Raw genomic sequence first — 15,510 nt, 5'->3', positions numbered from 1 at the left:
GCCTTGATGTTTAGTTCTGTTCCGACCAGAAAAGGCGATAACGGAGCAAACAAACCAACATAGTCGATAGCAGAGAAGTCAAGCTGACCTTGAAGCGGCTCTGTGCTCAACTAAATCATCGAGGCTCTCTTTCTTTGCTCTCTTTCCATTGCTCTCTATCTTTCTCCTTCTCGTTTTTTCTCTTCTCTCTTTTCAAGTTTAACTCCAGAACAGAAGCCCCACCTTCCTTCTGCTCTCCCATCTCCAGTCCTCCACCTCTCCTCCACCTCTCCTCTCCTCCACCTCTCCTCTCCTCCACCTCTCCTCTCCTCCACCTCTCCACCTCTCCTCTCCTCCACCTCCACCTCTCCTCCACCTCTCCTCTCCTCCACCTCTCCTCTCCTCCACCTCCACCTCTCCTCCACCTCCACCTCTCCACCTCTCCTCTCCTCCACCTCCACCTCTCCTCCACCTCTCCACCTCTCCTCTCCTCCACCTCCACCTCTCCACCTCTCCTCCACCTCCACCTCTCCACCTCTCCTCTCCTCCACCTCCACCTCTCCTTTCCTCCACCTCTCCTCCACCTCTCCTCCACCTCCACCTCTCCACCTCTCCTCTCCTCCACCTCCACCTCTCCACCTCTCCTCTCTTCCACCTCCACCTCTCCACCTCTCCTCTCCTCCAGCCTCCACCTCTCCACCTCTCCCTCCTCCACCTCCACCTCTCCTCTCCTCCACCTCTCCTCCACCTCCACCTCTCCACCTCTCCTCTCCTCCACCTCCACCCCTCCACTCCACCTCTCCTCCACCTCCACCTCTCCTCCACCTCCACCTCTCCTCCACCTCCACCCTCTCCACCTCTCCTCTCCTCCACCTCCACCTCTCCTCCACCTCCACCTCTCCTCCACCTCCACCTCTCCTCCTCTCCTCTCCTCCACCTCTCCTCTCCTCCACCTCTCCTGCTTCTCAAGTAACAAAGGGTCTCCCTCTCGTAACTCCGGGCTCCTCTCCTCAGGCGTTCCCTCTCTTGCTCAGGCGCCCGGGGAGTGGGTGCCGCCCCCTATCCGTCACCTTGGTAACCATGTCTTGGCGGCCTGGTGATGGATGTTGTCGGCGCCTGATTGAAAAGTGGCGTTGGTGGAGGGATAGATTCAGGCCGGGCAAATTGAACGACTTGTCCCCAACATTCTTCATCCGTAACTCATTTAGCCGTGGGAAATGGATATTTCATCTGGCCACAGGCTGACATGCCCTCACATTATACAGTAAACAACCTGCCTTTCTCCTTCTCCCTGTCTCTCTCTCTTTCTCTCTCCCTTTCTCACCCCTCCCTCTCTCTCTTTTTATTTCACTCTTGCTCTTCCTCCAGTTCTCTCTCTTTCTCTCCTGCTCCATGTCACGCCAAGTGATCTCTCTCTCTTTGACTCTCGTTCTCTCTTCCCCAATTTTCTTCCCTGTTTCTGCCTTCACCCCTCCTCATCTGAGACACAAGCAATGTTTGGTGGTGCTGAAAGGTGTGTGTGTGTGCATGTGTGTGTGTTATCTCATTGGAGCAGATATTAAAAGCCTGTGCCCTGGGTGAGATGATCCAGCTCTCCTCTCCTCTCTGGGGAGAAATGACTCTCTCCTCCTCTCATCCTCCTCTCATCCTCCTCTCCTCCTCCTCTCATCCTCCTCTCCTCCTCCCCACCTTACTCCACTTATTTGCTCCTCTTGGTACGTGACCCAGATTAAAATGTCCAACTGTGAGGAAGAGAGTGAGGAAGAGAGTGAGAAGGAGAGAGAGAAGGAGTAAAAGAAGGAGAGAGAGAGAGAGAGAGAGAGAGAGAGAGAGAGAGAGAGAGAGAGAGAGAGAGAGAGAGAGAGAGAGAGAGAGAGAGAGAGAGAGAGAGAGAGAGAGAGAGAGAGAGAGAGAGAGAGAGAGAGAGAGAGAGAGAGAGAGAGAGAGAGAAGAGAGAGAGAGAGAGAGAGAGAGAGACAAAAACAGGTAGTGTGCGTGAATGAAAGACAAAGCTCAGTTGGAGGACAGCAATGATGATGTTGATGGGGATGATGGTCCTGAAGATGATGCTAGTGAAGATGATGCTAGTGAAGATGATGCTAGTGAAGATGATGCTAGTGAAGATGATGCTAGTGAAGATGATGCTAGTGAAGATGATGCTGACACTGATGATGATGTGATGACCCCCTCAGATCTGGCGACCAGGAAGCCTGACGTGGAGCCAGAGAAGCAGACTGATCACACAGTAAAGATCGCTGGAGTCATCGCTGGCATCCTCCTCTTCGTCATCATCTTCCTCGGCGTTGTCCTGGTGATGAAAAAACGGTAAGACTAAGACCCCTGCTTCCCCTCCCCAAATCAAATCAAATCATATTTATTTGTATAGCCCTTTTTACACGCAAGCATGTCACAGAGGGCTTCACATATGCCCATAGAACTGCCCCTCAACCAACCTAAACCCTCAAGGAGAAGTGATCCCCAACACACACTCATACACACACACTCCTAATACTGTTACTGTAGTCGGAGAGTGTTTTGGTTGTCGAACTGAATTTAGCCGTGGTTAAAAATAATATAACGGATTTGTATTTATAACGGGTTGGTTTAAAAAACAAATCCTTTGTGGTTGTGTGTGTGGGGGGGGGGGTTACGAGCCTCCATAAGGCAGAATCACACCAATCACATGAACGCTCCAATCAGATGAATCCAGCCCAACGTGCCAGCTCACCTTCAAAACCCTGTGGCCATGTTACCACGGCAGTGAATAATTTATCAGATTACTTTGATAAGCACCATTAAACTGTTGATGGCATCGCCACGGTTACGCTATCAGATGGTCCTGTGTGTGTGTGTGAGAGAGGGGGCCTTGTTCTAATTGGTCCAGTAGCGAGATCCTGACTGCAGAGGAAAACAGAGAGATAAGAAGGAAAACTAGATGAAAGAGGAGGAGAGGAGCCCAGGGCTGAATGGCTGGAGGCCAGTTTACATTAAAGGGGGGGGGGGGCTACCTTGTTCCCTCTGGAATGAACGCTGAGCAAATATCACTGCTGCCTCTACACACACACACAAACAGACACACATCCCAGTGTGTAACACAGCTCTTCTGTGTGTGTGTGTGTCGGTGTGTGTTAGTTTGTGTGTGTACATGTACCGGAGACAAAGGAAGGCTCAGGACTCTTCACCATGTCTTGCTAGAATAAGAGGATCAGCTTATCTTTCTTTCTTTCTTTTTCTTCTCTCTTCACCTCTCTCTCCCTCCCTCTCTCTCTATCGCTCTCACCTTCACTGAAATACACTACCCACAATTCATCTCTTCTCACCTAGCCAGCCAATCAGAGGGATGCCCTCACGCATGACCCGCCCTAGGGCTCGCCATGTCTTTCTCCTTAGTAACCGTTGCTATCGTATTACACCATATCTGTTTTTGGTTTCATCCCTCTCTCTCTCCAGACATTATTAATATTTTTACTTTTTCTTTCCTTCCATTCCACCCCTCCCTCCCCCTCCCCCTCCCTCCCTCACTCTGCAGCAGAAACTATCACTCCTACACTTACTACCTGTAAGTAAACACTCTCTCACTTCTCCTTCCCCTGCTCCTCTTGCTCCTCCTCCTCTTCCTCGCCTCTACTGACCCTGCATGACCTCCTGCTAGCTGGCTGGCTGGTTAGTTGTTTGACTGGCTGACTGACTGGCTAGCTGGTTAGTTGTCTGTTACTTTGTTCTAGAACTCAGTTGCCCTGTTGTAGAATATATTATACCCTGTTCTAGAAGCAATTTAGCTTGTTGTAGACTAGTAGAATGGTTGTCTAGTAAGTGTACTAGTTAGTGGGGTGCAGTAGTTATCAGACTTGTTAGGAGTTGATGTGCATGGACTGAATTATGACAGCTCCTCAGGTCTCTCTTTGTTGGCTGTTCCTGTGTTTCTAGACTTAATTCTGTGTGGTGATTGGACAAGAGAAATGCTGTCTTTTCTGGATCTATTTGACTGACAACTAACCCAGCCATTTAGTACTGGCGAGCTCTGCTTTGGGCCTGCCTTCAGCCTGACTCTACCCAACCACAATCCATCACATCTATCACCCACCTCCCATACTCCTGTGTGATTGATTGTCATTTCAAAACTCATTCTTAACCATTTCAAGTCTGTCTCCATGTTGTAATCAGTTGTTTCTGCATTGCTTGAAGCCAACAGCATGTTAGGACAGGGCTGTCTCTGGCTAAGCAAACTAGCTGTGTCTGTGTGGAGTGAGGTTCAGATCTAGTCTAACCAGCTCTGTGTCAGTGTGGAATGAGGTCCAGATCTAGTCTAACCAGCTCTGTGTCAGTGTGGAATGAGGTCCAGATCTAGTCTAACCAGCTCTGTGTCAGTGTGGAATGAGGTCCAGATCTAGTCTAACCAGCTCTGTGTCAGTGTGGAGTGAGGTCCAGATCTAGTCTAACCAGCTCTGTGTCAGTGTGGAATGAGGTCCAGATCTAGTCTAACCAGCTCTGTGTCAGTGTGGAGTGAGGTCCAGATCTAGTCTAACCAGCTCTGTGTCAGTGTGGAGTGAGGTCCAGATCTAGTCTAACCAGCTCTGTTTCAGCTGAACTTGTGTCCGTGGTGGAGCTCCACCACGGACATGTGTGTATTTATAGCCAGAGCTCCTGTATAAGAGTCTTTTACTGTGTTCAAGCTTGATATGAAGCGACAGCAGGAAGAGAGATATCTAACTGTGTTATTGTAAGACCCACCCCCTGTGTTCAAACCCATTAGCCCTGGTGTGTGTGTGTGTGTGTGTGTGTGTGTGTGTGTGTGTGTGTGTGTGTTTGTGTAAACTGAGGGAGAGACATAAGCAGTATGATAGAGTTAAACAATAATTGTCATGAAGGAATGAGAAGGCAGCAGCAGGATCCAAAGGAGCCCCCAGCGAAGTGTGTGTGTGTATGTGTGGAATAAATGCCCCTCAGCAAGGATTTGACTAAGACTGCTTTATGTCTGTATGGTGTGTGTGTGTGTGTCAGAGAGGGAGAGAGAGAACTCTAGTAGAGTAGTATCATCTATCAACATTACATTTAAACTCTATTTCTCCTGTATGCTCAGAGATAAGTAGGACCAGAGGAGGGATGGAATGGAGAGATGTGCAGTTAGAAGAGGACAAATACGAGCGGGCTATCTCTCTTACTTTCACACTCTCTCTCTCTTCCCCCAACTCTTATCTTCCTCCTATCTGTCTCTATCTTTCTCTTTCACTTTCTCCCCTCCCATCCTCCTGTCTGTCACCTCTTCTCTTTTCCTCCACCTCTCTGTTCTTCTCCCCTCTTCTCCTTCACCTCTCCTCCTCCTCCTCCTCCTCCTCCCTCCATCTAATCAGGAGTGATGTAGTGAGCAAAGTGATATTAGTGCAGCCGGCTCCATCAGGGTCGTAAGAGACTGCTGAACAAGAGCAGCCAGATTGAGCTGTCACACACACCACTGCTCTCTCTCTCTCCCTTTCTCTCTCTCTCTATCTCTCTCTCTCTCTCCCTTTCTCTCTCTCTCTCTCTCTCTCTCTCTCTCTCTCTCTTTGATCTATCAGAAGAGAACAGGTGGGGATAGAGAGAGCATTGAGAGACAGGTAGATGGAGACAAAGAGAGAGAGCTGGATGGGGGGGGGGGGTCCTAACACAGTTACAGGCAGAGTGTGATTGTATTATCTAGATTAACTTGTTCTGTTGAGGTGTGTTGAAGTGTTTTAGGAAGAAGAACACCACCTGATCTGATGATCTAATGGAGACTGGATCAATTACCTCCCTTCTCCCTCTATCCTTCCATCCCTCCCTCCCCAAACATCCATCCCTCCCTCCCCAAACATCCATCCCTCCCTCCCCAAACATCCATCCCTCCCTCCCCAAACATCCATCCCTCCCTCCCCAAACATCCATCCCTCCCTCCCCAAACATCCATCCCTCCCTCCCCAAACATCCATCCCTCCCTCCCCAAACATCCATCCCTCCCTCCCCAAACATCCATCCCTCCCTCCCCAAACATCCATCCCTCCCTCCCCAAACATCCATCCCTCCCTCCCCAAACATGACACATGCTCAAGTCAACCCTCGGACACACATGCACACCTGTGTATGAGCACACAATCAAAGCAAGGAGATGGTGGATTCTAAAGAGTAGGAGAAGAAGGAGCAGGAGGAGGAGGAGGAGGAGTTGAATAGGTGGATGAAGAGAGGTGGTTGATAACAGAGAGGAGTGTAGAGTGAACCATTTATCGTGAGTCACGTGATTTGTTGTGACCATTAGGTGAAAGGTTATTTTCCCAGAATCCTCTTCTCTCCAAACAATTTCTTACGATTGTTGGATAAGATAACCTTTTAAGACACACACACAGACACACACACACAGGTGAGATGAGATAAGTGTCTTGGCTGGTAGCAGTAATTGAGCTGCCAGAATCCTTTCTGTACCAAACCTACTAATGTTCTGGACAGCCAATATAAGGATATGAACTAGCTGAGGGAACGGTGTGTGTGTGTGTGTGGCTGTGAGTGTGTGTGGCTGTGTGTGTGTGAGAGAGCAGTCAGCCAGGAGAAATGGAATTAGGCTTCAGTAATAAAGCTGTCCAATCAGATGATCGTTAGATGGAGAGGAACAGTACTTATACACTGCAGGGCATAGAGGTGTGTCACACACACACACAGGCCTACTTCTACCAGTGTGAGTGTGCTAGGTCTAATGGCTGGAGTCCACCTTGTCATTATTCTGGCTGACTTCTCTGACACACTTTAGCAGTAATGGCATTCTGCTGTCTGTCATTAGATTAGCATAGATTAGACTCTGAGAGCAGGTGTGTGTGTTTGTGTGTGTGTGTGTGTCAGACAGCAGGGTATAAGTGGTGTGGTACAGACCTATTAGACAGCGCTAACATGATTACACCATGCTTCTAAGTGTTCTGGAACTCTCCTGGGGGCGTCAGGTACAATGATACTCTGTTATACAATTCCACACACACACCAATAAACACACACACACACACAGGTCAGAGGAGTGTAATAGTAACATTATAATCTCTGTGGTCTGCTAACACAGCCCAGCATGACTTCCTGTTCTCCCTCTCTCCACTCCTTCCTATTCATCCATCTCTCCTTCATTGGGAAGGGCACAGGGGTCAAGGGTCAGGCGGGGCTAATGGGGGTCGTCCTGAATGCTGCCTGTCACAAAAGAAAGGACCCCTCGCTCGGGGGCTAGTCCTACAAGACATACTCCCACTGCTGACACTGGAGGAGAAAACACGCACACACACACACACACACACGCAAACACACACACAGCCTTTCACTGAGGTTTACTTTAAGAGTAATTTGTTTTATGACCCTAAAAGCTGTATGTGTGCGTGTGTGTGTGTGTGATGTCTCTATTGTGTGCTAGGTCAGGGATTAGGACAAATAAATGACTCTTCCAGGTTGGAACATGAAGAGCAGACAGGAACAGAAAGGCTCTCCCCTGTCTTCAGCTAGTGTGTGATTTGCAGATTTTCTATACATGTGTGAGGTTGTCTCTTGCTGTGGTCAAGAGGTCACGGAGCAGGCCTTGGACAATACACATATACAGTTAGGTCCATAAATATTTGGACATTGACACAATTTTCATCATTTTGGCTCTGTATACCACCACAATGGATTTGAAATGAAACAATCAAGATGTGCTTTAAGTGCAGACTTTCAGCTTTAATTTCAGGGTATTTACATCCAAATCAGGTGAACGGTGTAGGAATTACAATACATTTTATATGTGGCCCCCCCCTTTTTAAGGGTCCCCTTCTCCTCTCCTCTCCTCTCCCCTTCTCCTCTCTTCCTCCTCTCCTCTCCTCTCCCCTTCTCCTCTCCCCTTCTCCTCTCCTCTCCTCTACAGCTTGTCAGAAGGATGTGAGCCAGAGATAGATCATAATGATATATTGTTATCCAGAGCTTGGCTGGCCGTCTTTCTTTCTGGTCTGCACTTTTTACTCTCTCTCTTTCCACCTTGCTCCTCTCTCCCTTCCCAGTCATCCACACAGACAATTGATCTGATTAGTCCTGATTGCTAGCAGTGGAGGCTCCTTAACTCAGGAAGCTGTAGCTTTGTCCCTCTCATCCCTCTCCTCCCTCTTTCCCTTCCCTTCTTACCCCCCCTCGCTCCTCTCCTCTCTGCGTCAGTATGGGTGTGAGGAGGGTGAAGACAGTCATGATAGGGTGAGTGGTGAGATGAGGCCAGGCTCTACAGACAAGGAGACCTGATGGGGGCCAGAGAGCCAGGTGACGATGAAAGTGGGAGTATCTGTGTGTGTGTGCAGGGGGGGACGGGACATAGAGAAATCCCTTCCAGTATAATAAGTTCTGTCTGGATCTGCTCCTTGTCAATGAAATAACGAACTCCCATGAGGGAATAACATACACCTGGCCATGGAACAGCTGAGCAGCCAATTGTCCAATTACTTTTGGTCCCTTAAAAAGGGGGGGCCACATATAAAATGTATTGTAATTCCTACACCGTTCACCTGATTTGGATGTAAATACCCTGAAATTAAAGCTGAAAGTCTGCACTTAAAGCACATCTTGATTGTTTCATTTCAAATCCATTGTGGTGGTATACAGAGCCAAAATGATGAAAATTGTGTCAATGTCCAAATATTTATGGACCTAACTGTATGTACCACTCAGAGCCCAGTCAATACCTCCTCCTGTTGTCTGTCCCCTTCTGCCTCTATCCCTTTCTGTCTCTCCGCCCTTCTCTATTCCTTTCAAGCTCTCTCTCTATGTCCTGCTTTAGCTCTCCTACTTTGTCCCTCTCCTTCTCTCTCTCCATCTCTTTCCCTCCCCTCTCTCTCGCTCTCTCTCCCTCTTCCGTTCAAGTTTCTTCATTTGCATAGCTAATAGAGCTGTCACGTGTGTGTTGGTATGTGTGTGTTGCTGTGTGTTTAAAAGTGTGTGTCTCCTCCCAGAGAGAGATCCTCTTCTGGCTTCAACAAGCTGTAGCATATTCACAAGTATCTGGACACAAATTTCGGAATTGTCCACGGTCTTATTCAATCTAAACCGTTTTTGCTCACACCAGAGATGCGCACAATTACACACACGCACACACCCACGCCCCCCCTTCCCCCCTCCCTCCGGTCTGTTTGACAGCTTGTCAGAGCCCCAGAGGCCCCAGGCTCTCATTTGAATGTTCCTCCTTTATGATCAGCCATACATACAAATAGATAGCCTCCTACTCTGGAGAGACACACACACACAGACATAAACACACACACCCTGGCCTCTGCTGTACAGTAGGTTTGTTTAAAGTCAACAGCTATTAGACTGGCTTAATACACTGTGCTATGTGCAACACAACAATAGATTTCAACATGAGACACACACACACACGCAGATTTCTCTCCTATTGAATAAAGATGGAGAGAGTGTTCATCTGAATGAGCGTGTCCATGCTAAAGACACGGCGTGTTCTATGGTAACATGATGAATTATAGAGTCGTGTTAAACACACCAGCTATTCATGAATTATAGATCCAGGAGGATAAAACGCTCAGTGAGCAATTATCTCCTGGCTGTCATCTCTGGTCTCCTCCACCACTCTGCTCCCAGGACAGGAAACAAACTCTACATATGCTCCGTACCCCAGAACCCTGATCTCAGCTCCCACTGTCCTCCTACACTATACTGTCAGTGTTACTGGTTAGCTCTCTCTGTCTGTCTCCCTGTCTCTCTGTGTGTCTCTGTCTGTCTGTCTCTGTCTCTCTCTCAGTCTTCTGTGTCTCTGTCTCTCTTCGTCTCTGTCTCTGTTTCAGTCTGTCTGTCTGGACAGATAAAGCCTGTGGCTGTAGACAGATGGACAGTCTGATTCATTGTGTTCGATGGTCCTGATAGAGGGAGGGGATGTGGGGATGGAGATAGAGAGGTGGGCAGAGTGACTAGCCTGGAGGCACATCATCTCCTGCTGCTTGCTATTTTAGAGATGCAGGACACACACTCTAAAGGCTTTTATTTATGTGTTTGTGAAAAACAGGAAACTTTTCTCTTTTTAAAAGCCTGTCATGGTAGCAGCTCCATTCTCAGGTCCTGAGGTAACATCTAAACGGGTGCAGATGGACCCCGCATTCACACATGAACACAGACGGAACAGAGACGGAAAAAATATCTACCATTAGGAGGGACGGACTGAAAAAAGTGAGGGAGAAAGCAATTGTGGTCCATTGGGAGTGTGACCGATGGTGACATTAGGTATGCATGGAGCGATACAGGGATGGAAGGAGCGATGAATGTAGGGGGGGGATGTGAGTGGGAGAGAGGGAGGAGGTAGGACGACACAGCAGGATCAGAGTGAGCTCTTGTGTCGTCCTTTCAGCTTCTGCTCTGTTTGCATGCTCGTGCGTGTGAGAGTGTGTGTGTGTGTGGAAGTGAGAGCGCGTGTGCCAACAAAACTCCACCATCACAGCCATCACAAACTGTCTCCCATCTACAACTCTCTCTCTCCTTCCCGGTTTCCCTTGGTGTCTTGTTCCTCTGTTTCTCACTCCTACTCTTGCACTTTTTCTTCTTCGCACACGTGCACACCTGTACCCCCCCCCCCCCCTCTCCCTGGGATGCACAGCACGCCGCTACTTCCTGTTAGGATTGATGACGGCCTCGCTGTCACAAAGTGGAAGACAATCTGTCGTTTGTCATCCCTCGCTCCACTGCCTCCCTTGCGCAGCCAGAGGCTTCCCCCCCCGCCCCCCCTCTGCTACTCCCCTCTCTCCTCCATTATCTGTTTCCCTTTCTCTCCATTCCTCCCAACGCTCGCTCGCTCTTTCTTTCTGTCTCTTTTCTCTTTCTCACTCTTCTCCTTCCTTTCATCCTCAGGTGACACCAGTCACACACTCATCGATCCATCCCCTCCGGCAACATCCCCCCCCCCCCCCTTGTCTCTCTGACATTTGTCCTCTGATTGGACGGCTGTGAAAAGCAGTTTCACATTTAGATTCCATTTTCCTCCTCAGACCAACCTGAAGCTGACATTTACCACAAAACAAGAGAGAAGAGGAGAGGACCCTGTCCCTCCCCTCCTCTCCTCTTCTCTCCGCTCCCCTCTCCTCTACTCCACAGACCATTAAACAGAGATTAGGTCTCCATATTAAAGGAGGGAGGGAGGGAGAAAGGGATGAGACGGAGAGAGGGGGAGTAAAGGAAAGTGTATAAATGACATAATAAATGAGAGGAGCTGCTGCTTCCTAATAGACACTATCACAGACCTCTCTCTCCCTCTCTCTCTCCCTCTCTCTCTCCCTCTCTCTCTCTACCATCCTCTTTCCTTTCCTCCTTCACTTTATCTATCTCTCTTCTTGTCTCCCACTCTCTCCTGCTGTTCCTCATCTTTCCATCCATCTCTTCCCCTCTCTTTGTCTACTCCACTTGCCCCTCCTCCTCTTCCCTTCTCCTCTCCTCCTCCCCCTCCACCCCTCCTCCCCTTCTCCTCTCCTCCTCCCCCTCCACCCCTCCTCCCCTTCTCCTCTCCTCCTCCCCCTCCACCCCTCCTCCCCTTCTCCTCTCCTCCTCCACCTCCATCCCTTCTCCTCTCCTCCTCCCCCTCCACCCCTTCTCCTCTTCTCAGACACCCATTGGAATTGACCAGCTGCATTAACTGCTCCTTTCATAGCAAACAAATGTGAGGAGCAGTTCAACTGTTGGGCTTCTTCTCCTACCCTCCCGCCTTCTCTCCCTCCGCTCTACGTCTCGCTCCAGCCCTCGTTCAGGGCTGACGGGGCGGCAGGTGTCATGTGGGAGGGGCTAGCGGGCACCAACAGAGGAGTAGATTGATGTGACTCCTCCTGCAGTGCTGTTTGTTAGCTCATACATGCCTGTAAGCTAGGCACTTCGGCTGCGCTTGTTTTGTTATGGAGCGTTTAGGGTTCACGCTGTGCCGGGGTGGAGGGATGCAGCAGTGTGTACTGTAGAGATGGAAGACTGGACAGTAATCCCCCCCCCCTCTCCTCCTAGGTACCTAACGCTGTGCTAAGTGGAGTCTGAACATTCAATCTGTCCCCTGACTGGAGAAAATCTCCTCTGCCTAGACCCACTCTGCAGACACTCACACACACTTTGTCGCGATGGTACACATTCACAGTGTGTGTGTGTGTGTGTGTGTGTGTGCATGCGTAGGCATGTGTGAGTGATCTTCCTGGTGGCTCTGAGGCTTAATTGAGACAAATGCAGATTTAGTCAACGACAACTGGCTGTAAATTGTAAAGCAGTTATTTGCACAACGTGCATTTGTTGGCGCGCGTGTGTGTGCGCGGCCAGTACATCAGGAGATTGTGTCTTCTGGAATGTCATTACCATGGAAATCCCCTTGTAGTAAATCAGATTTTATTAATTGATGATATATATTAACATCATCTTGAGATACAGCCTAATTTAAGACGGCAAACACAGCCAATAGGGGCTTAGATGGGGAGGGCTGCTGTGTTCGGTACAGGCCTGGCTCATCTCATCTGGGCCTGTCAGCTTAATGAGGCTCATAAATGTGGTTACTGTCACATGAAGACGACCAGCAGCCGTGTCTACTGCTCCAGACCTCCGATAGGGCTCAGCTCAACACAAGCTGTAGCACGCAGACACACACACACACAGAGTTGTAGATGTAGACGTACATGAATGTAAACGCAGCACATGGAGGAAGAGGAGAAGGGAGGAGCCATCAGTCAGAGTAGCACAGTGTCAGCTCTCTTACCGGGGTGACAAGGTCAGCAGCCCTGTCACATCACACACACACTCTCACACAGACACTCCCACACACACACACTCCCAGCCAGATAGAGAGAGGAGTGGGCAGGAGTGTGTGAAAGGAGTGGTGCGTGTGTGTTATCAGGGGAGAGCAGAGCAGAGTGGAGCAGAAAGACTCTAGCAGAATGTGCCTTGCATCAGTACAAGCCCTGGGGCTAGCACACAGAGAGATGGAGAGATGGAGAAAGAGAGCATGCATTTTCTCTTTTTTCCATTTGTAAAAAGCCAGATTGCCTGTGACCTTGAGGAGGAGGGGGGGGGGGGGAGGAGGAGGAGGGAGATGATTCTCTTATTTATGTTTAATGTTGAGATGGGCAGACAGTCTGTTTGGGCAGCGCCGCACCCTTTAGACCACTTAGCGCAGGATGGGGGGCAGATGGGGGTTGTTTACTTGGGTATTTAGAGATGGAGGGTAGAGGAGGCTCCATTAGAGTGACCTGCCTGTCCATCCAACACAGAGGTTTGACAGACAGGCAGAGAGAGAGAGAGCGGGGGTTAAGGGCTACCTTTCCATTCAGATGTAAGCGACGCAGGGTGTGTGGAGGGGGGGGTTTGGGGACGGGTTATGCAGAGGAGCGCTGTGTCCTGCCAGGCTGCCCTCTGGCTCTGTTAAAGACACACTGTCTGGTGGGAGAGCTCCCCCAGTAGCTGACAGAGGGGAGGGGAGGGGAGGGGAGGGGAGGGGAGGGGAGGGGAGGGGAGGGGAGGGGAGGGGAGAAAGCCTCATCAAGGTTCTTCTGTTAATGCCAGCTGGGCACAAGCACAGGCACACACACACATACGATTAAAAGGTACAAATGATAAATCTATCGTTCACTATATGCATGAAATTTCTCTTTTACACACACACTCACATTTACACGCACATTCACTCTTGCTCACCCACATATAGATACATGCACACTCTAACACACACGCACACACACTCTCTCTCAGGCACACCCTCACTCACCCAGTGCAGCTGCAGAGTAGAAAAAGGGCCATTGGAGAGCTTCTGAAGCACTCGTAAAGAGAGAGAGCGGAGGGAGGGGTGCCGAGAGAGACTGAGATGGAGAAAGATTGGAAAGGAGGTAGAGATAAATAGGGAGGGATGGAAAGGTAGAGAGAGAGCAGAGCTGCTCTGATAAAACTGTGTTTCAGAGGGACAGACTGACTGACAACCACACTCACAGAATCATTTCGTACACTGTATTACTTACTCCTCTACCATTGTCCTCCATTGCATAAGCCCTCATTGCTGTCTGACTCTCCAGCTCCAGGGAGAACAGGGGACTATGCTGAGCTGGCCTACCCGAGTTGGGCTCTCCTATTGGGGTAGAGCTGACCGGGTGGCCCTGTGTCCCCTCCAGCCCTCCAGCTGGCTGCAGGCTACAGCCCTCCCAGGAGTACCTAAGCTGTCCATCAACTCAACTGCTGTGTGTGTGTGTGTGTGTGTGTGTGTGTGTGTGTGTGTGTGGGTGTGGGTGTGGGTGTGGGTGTGGGTGTGGGTGTGGGTGTGGGTGTGGGTGTGGGTGTGGGTGTGGGTGTGGGTGTGGGTGTTGCCCTTGCAGAAGACAGGGGATCCCATGAGAGAACATTAGTGGAAAGAATGGAGAGAAGTAGAGGATGGAGGGAGAGATGGAGAAAGGAGAGATGGAGGGAGGGAAAGAAGGAAAGAAGGATGAAGAATGTCCCTGAATGGCTGTCCGCCCTTGTCACCAGGAATCCTTCAGTGCGGAACGGTGTTTGTGTGTGCGTGTGTTTGTGTGCATGTGAGTGTGTGTGATGCATAACAGAACATGGCAGTGAGATGTACAGCCTGAATGAGGAAGCGGTCTCTGTACTAAAATAAGCAGGTGTCACTGCTGTCTGTCTGTTCGTCTGCCTGCCCACCTCCCTGCCTGCCTGTCTGTCTGCCTGTCAGTCACCCTGATTCACAATGAGGGCAGGGTCCTGGCTATCTGGGTGGAGTCTGATAGAACCACGATAGCAGGAATCTAGAGAATGTATAGTAGGGTCCTAGCTACATCGGTAGGCCTTCCTCTTTCTCTGGAGATCATATAACCCAAACACTGTTTCTCTCCTCTGTGTTTGTGTGTGTGTGTGTGTGTGTGTGTGTGTGTGTGTGTGTGTGTGTGTGTGTGTGTGTGTGTGTGTGTGTGTGTGTGTGTGTGTGTGTGTGTGTGTGTGTGTGTGTGTGTGTGTGTGTGTGTGTGTGAAACAGGAAGCTGGCTAAGAAGCGTAAGGAGACTCTGAGCAGCACCCGGCAGGAGATGACTCTGATGGTGAACTCCCTGGATAAGAGTTACACTGAGCAGGGCACCAACTGTGACGAGGCCGTCTCCTTCATGGACACACACAGCCACACTCTCAACGGACGCAGTAGGTTCTCAGAGATGGGGTGTGTGTGTGGTAATCTGGATGTAATCTGGCATTATCAATGTCAGGGTTTCCTCTGAGACCTGGAATCCCGCTAATCTGTCTGGTACTGAGACATGCAACATCAATATGCACACACGCACACAGAGGCAGGGTAATGTAAACGTAAATACCGTTAGATACAGTAAGCCTATATGCTCATACCGTCTATCTCCAAGTATATGGTATCCTGTGAGAAGAGGTATGTGGATTGTGGAAATAAATCATTAATTAAATTAATTCCATACTATTTATTAGAAGCAATCTTGTATGCATTGTCTCCCTTCCCCAACACATACACACCTGCACAACAACTGCCCCACCCCACTCCCCCCTCCCACCCCACCCCACTCCCCCCTCCCACCCCAC

The 15,510-nt window shown here is 49.7% G+C and overlaps 1 protein-coding gene across 2 annotated transcripts in view; it reads left to right on the top strand.

Moving 5' to 3' along the window:
* Positions 1-1,963: 1,963 nt before the first annotated feature.
* LOC134015796 (receptor-type tyrosine-protein phosphatase mu-like) overlaps positions 1,964-15,510 on the top strand; it is a 32,927-nt gene continuing 19,380 nt past the window's right edge. For both annotated transcript variants that reach the window (XM_062455324.1, XM_062455323.1), the window contains exons 1-4: positions 1,964-2,066; positions 2,133-2,304; positions 3,509-3,538; positions 14,948-15,105. In XM_062455324.1, the coding sequence (XP_062311308.1) occupies positions 1,979-2,066; positions 2,133-2,304; positions 3,509-3,538; positions 14,948-15,105 (448 nt within the window). In that variant the 5' untranslated portion in view covers positions 1,964-1,978. The remainder of the gene's footprint in view (positions 2,067-2,132; positions 2,305-3,508; positions 3,539-14,947; positions 15,106-15,510) is intronic.

The sequence above is a fragment of the Osmerus eperlanus genome, unplaced genomic scaffold, assembly GCF_963692335.1.
Source record: "Osmerus eperlanus unplaced genomic scaffold, fOsmEpe2.1 SCAFFOLD_236, whole genome shotgun sequence".
NCBI lineage: Eukaryota > Metazoa > Chordata > Actinopteri > Osmeriformes > Osmeridae > Osmerus > Osmerus eperlanus.
The sequence above is the reverse complement of the archived record's forward strand: the minus strand, read 5'-3'. Positions and strand labels throughout refer to the sequence as shown.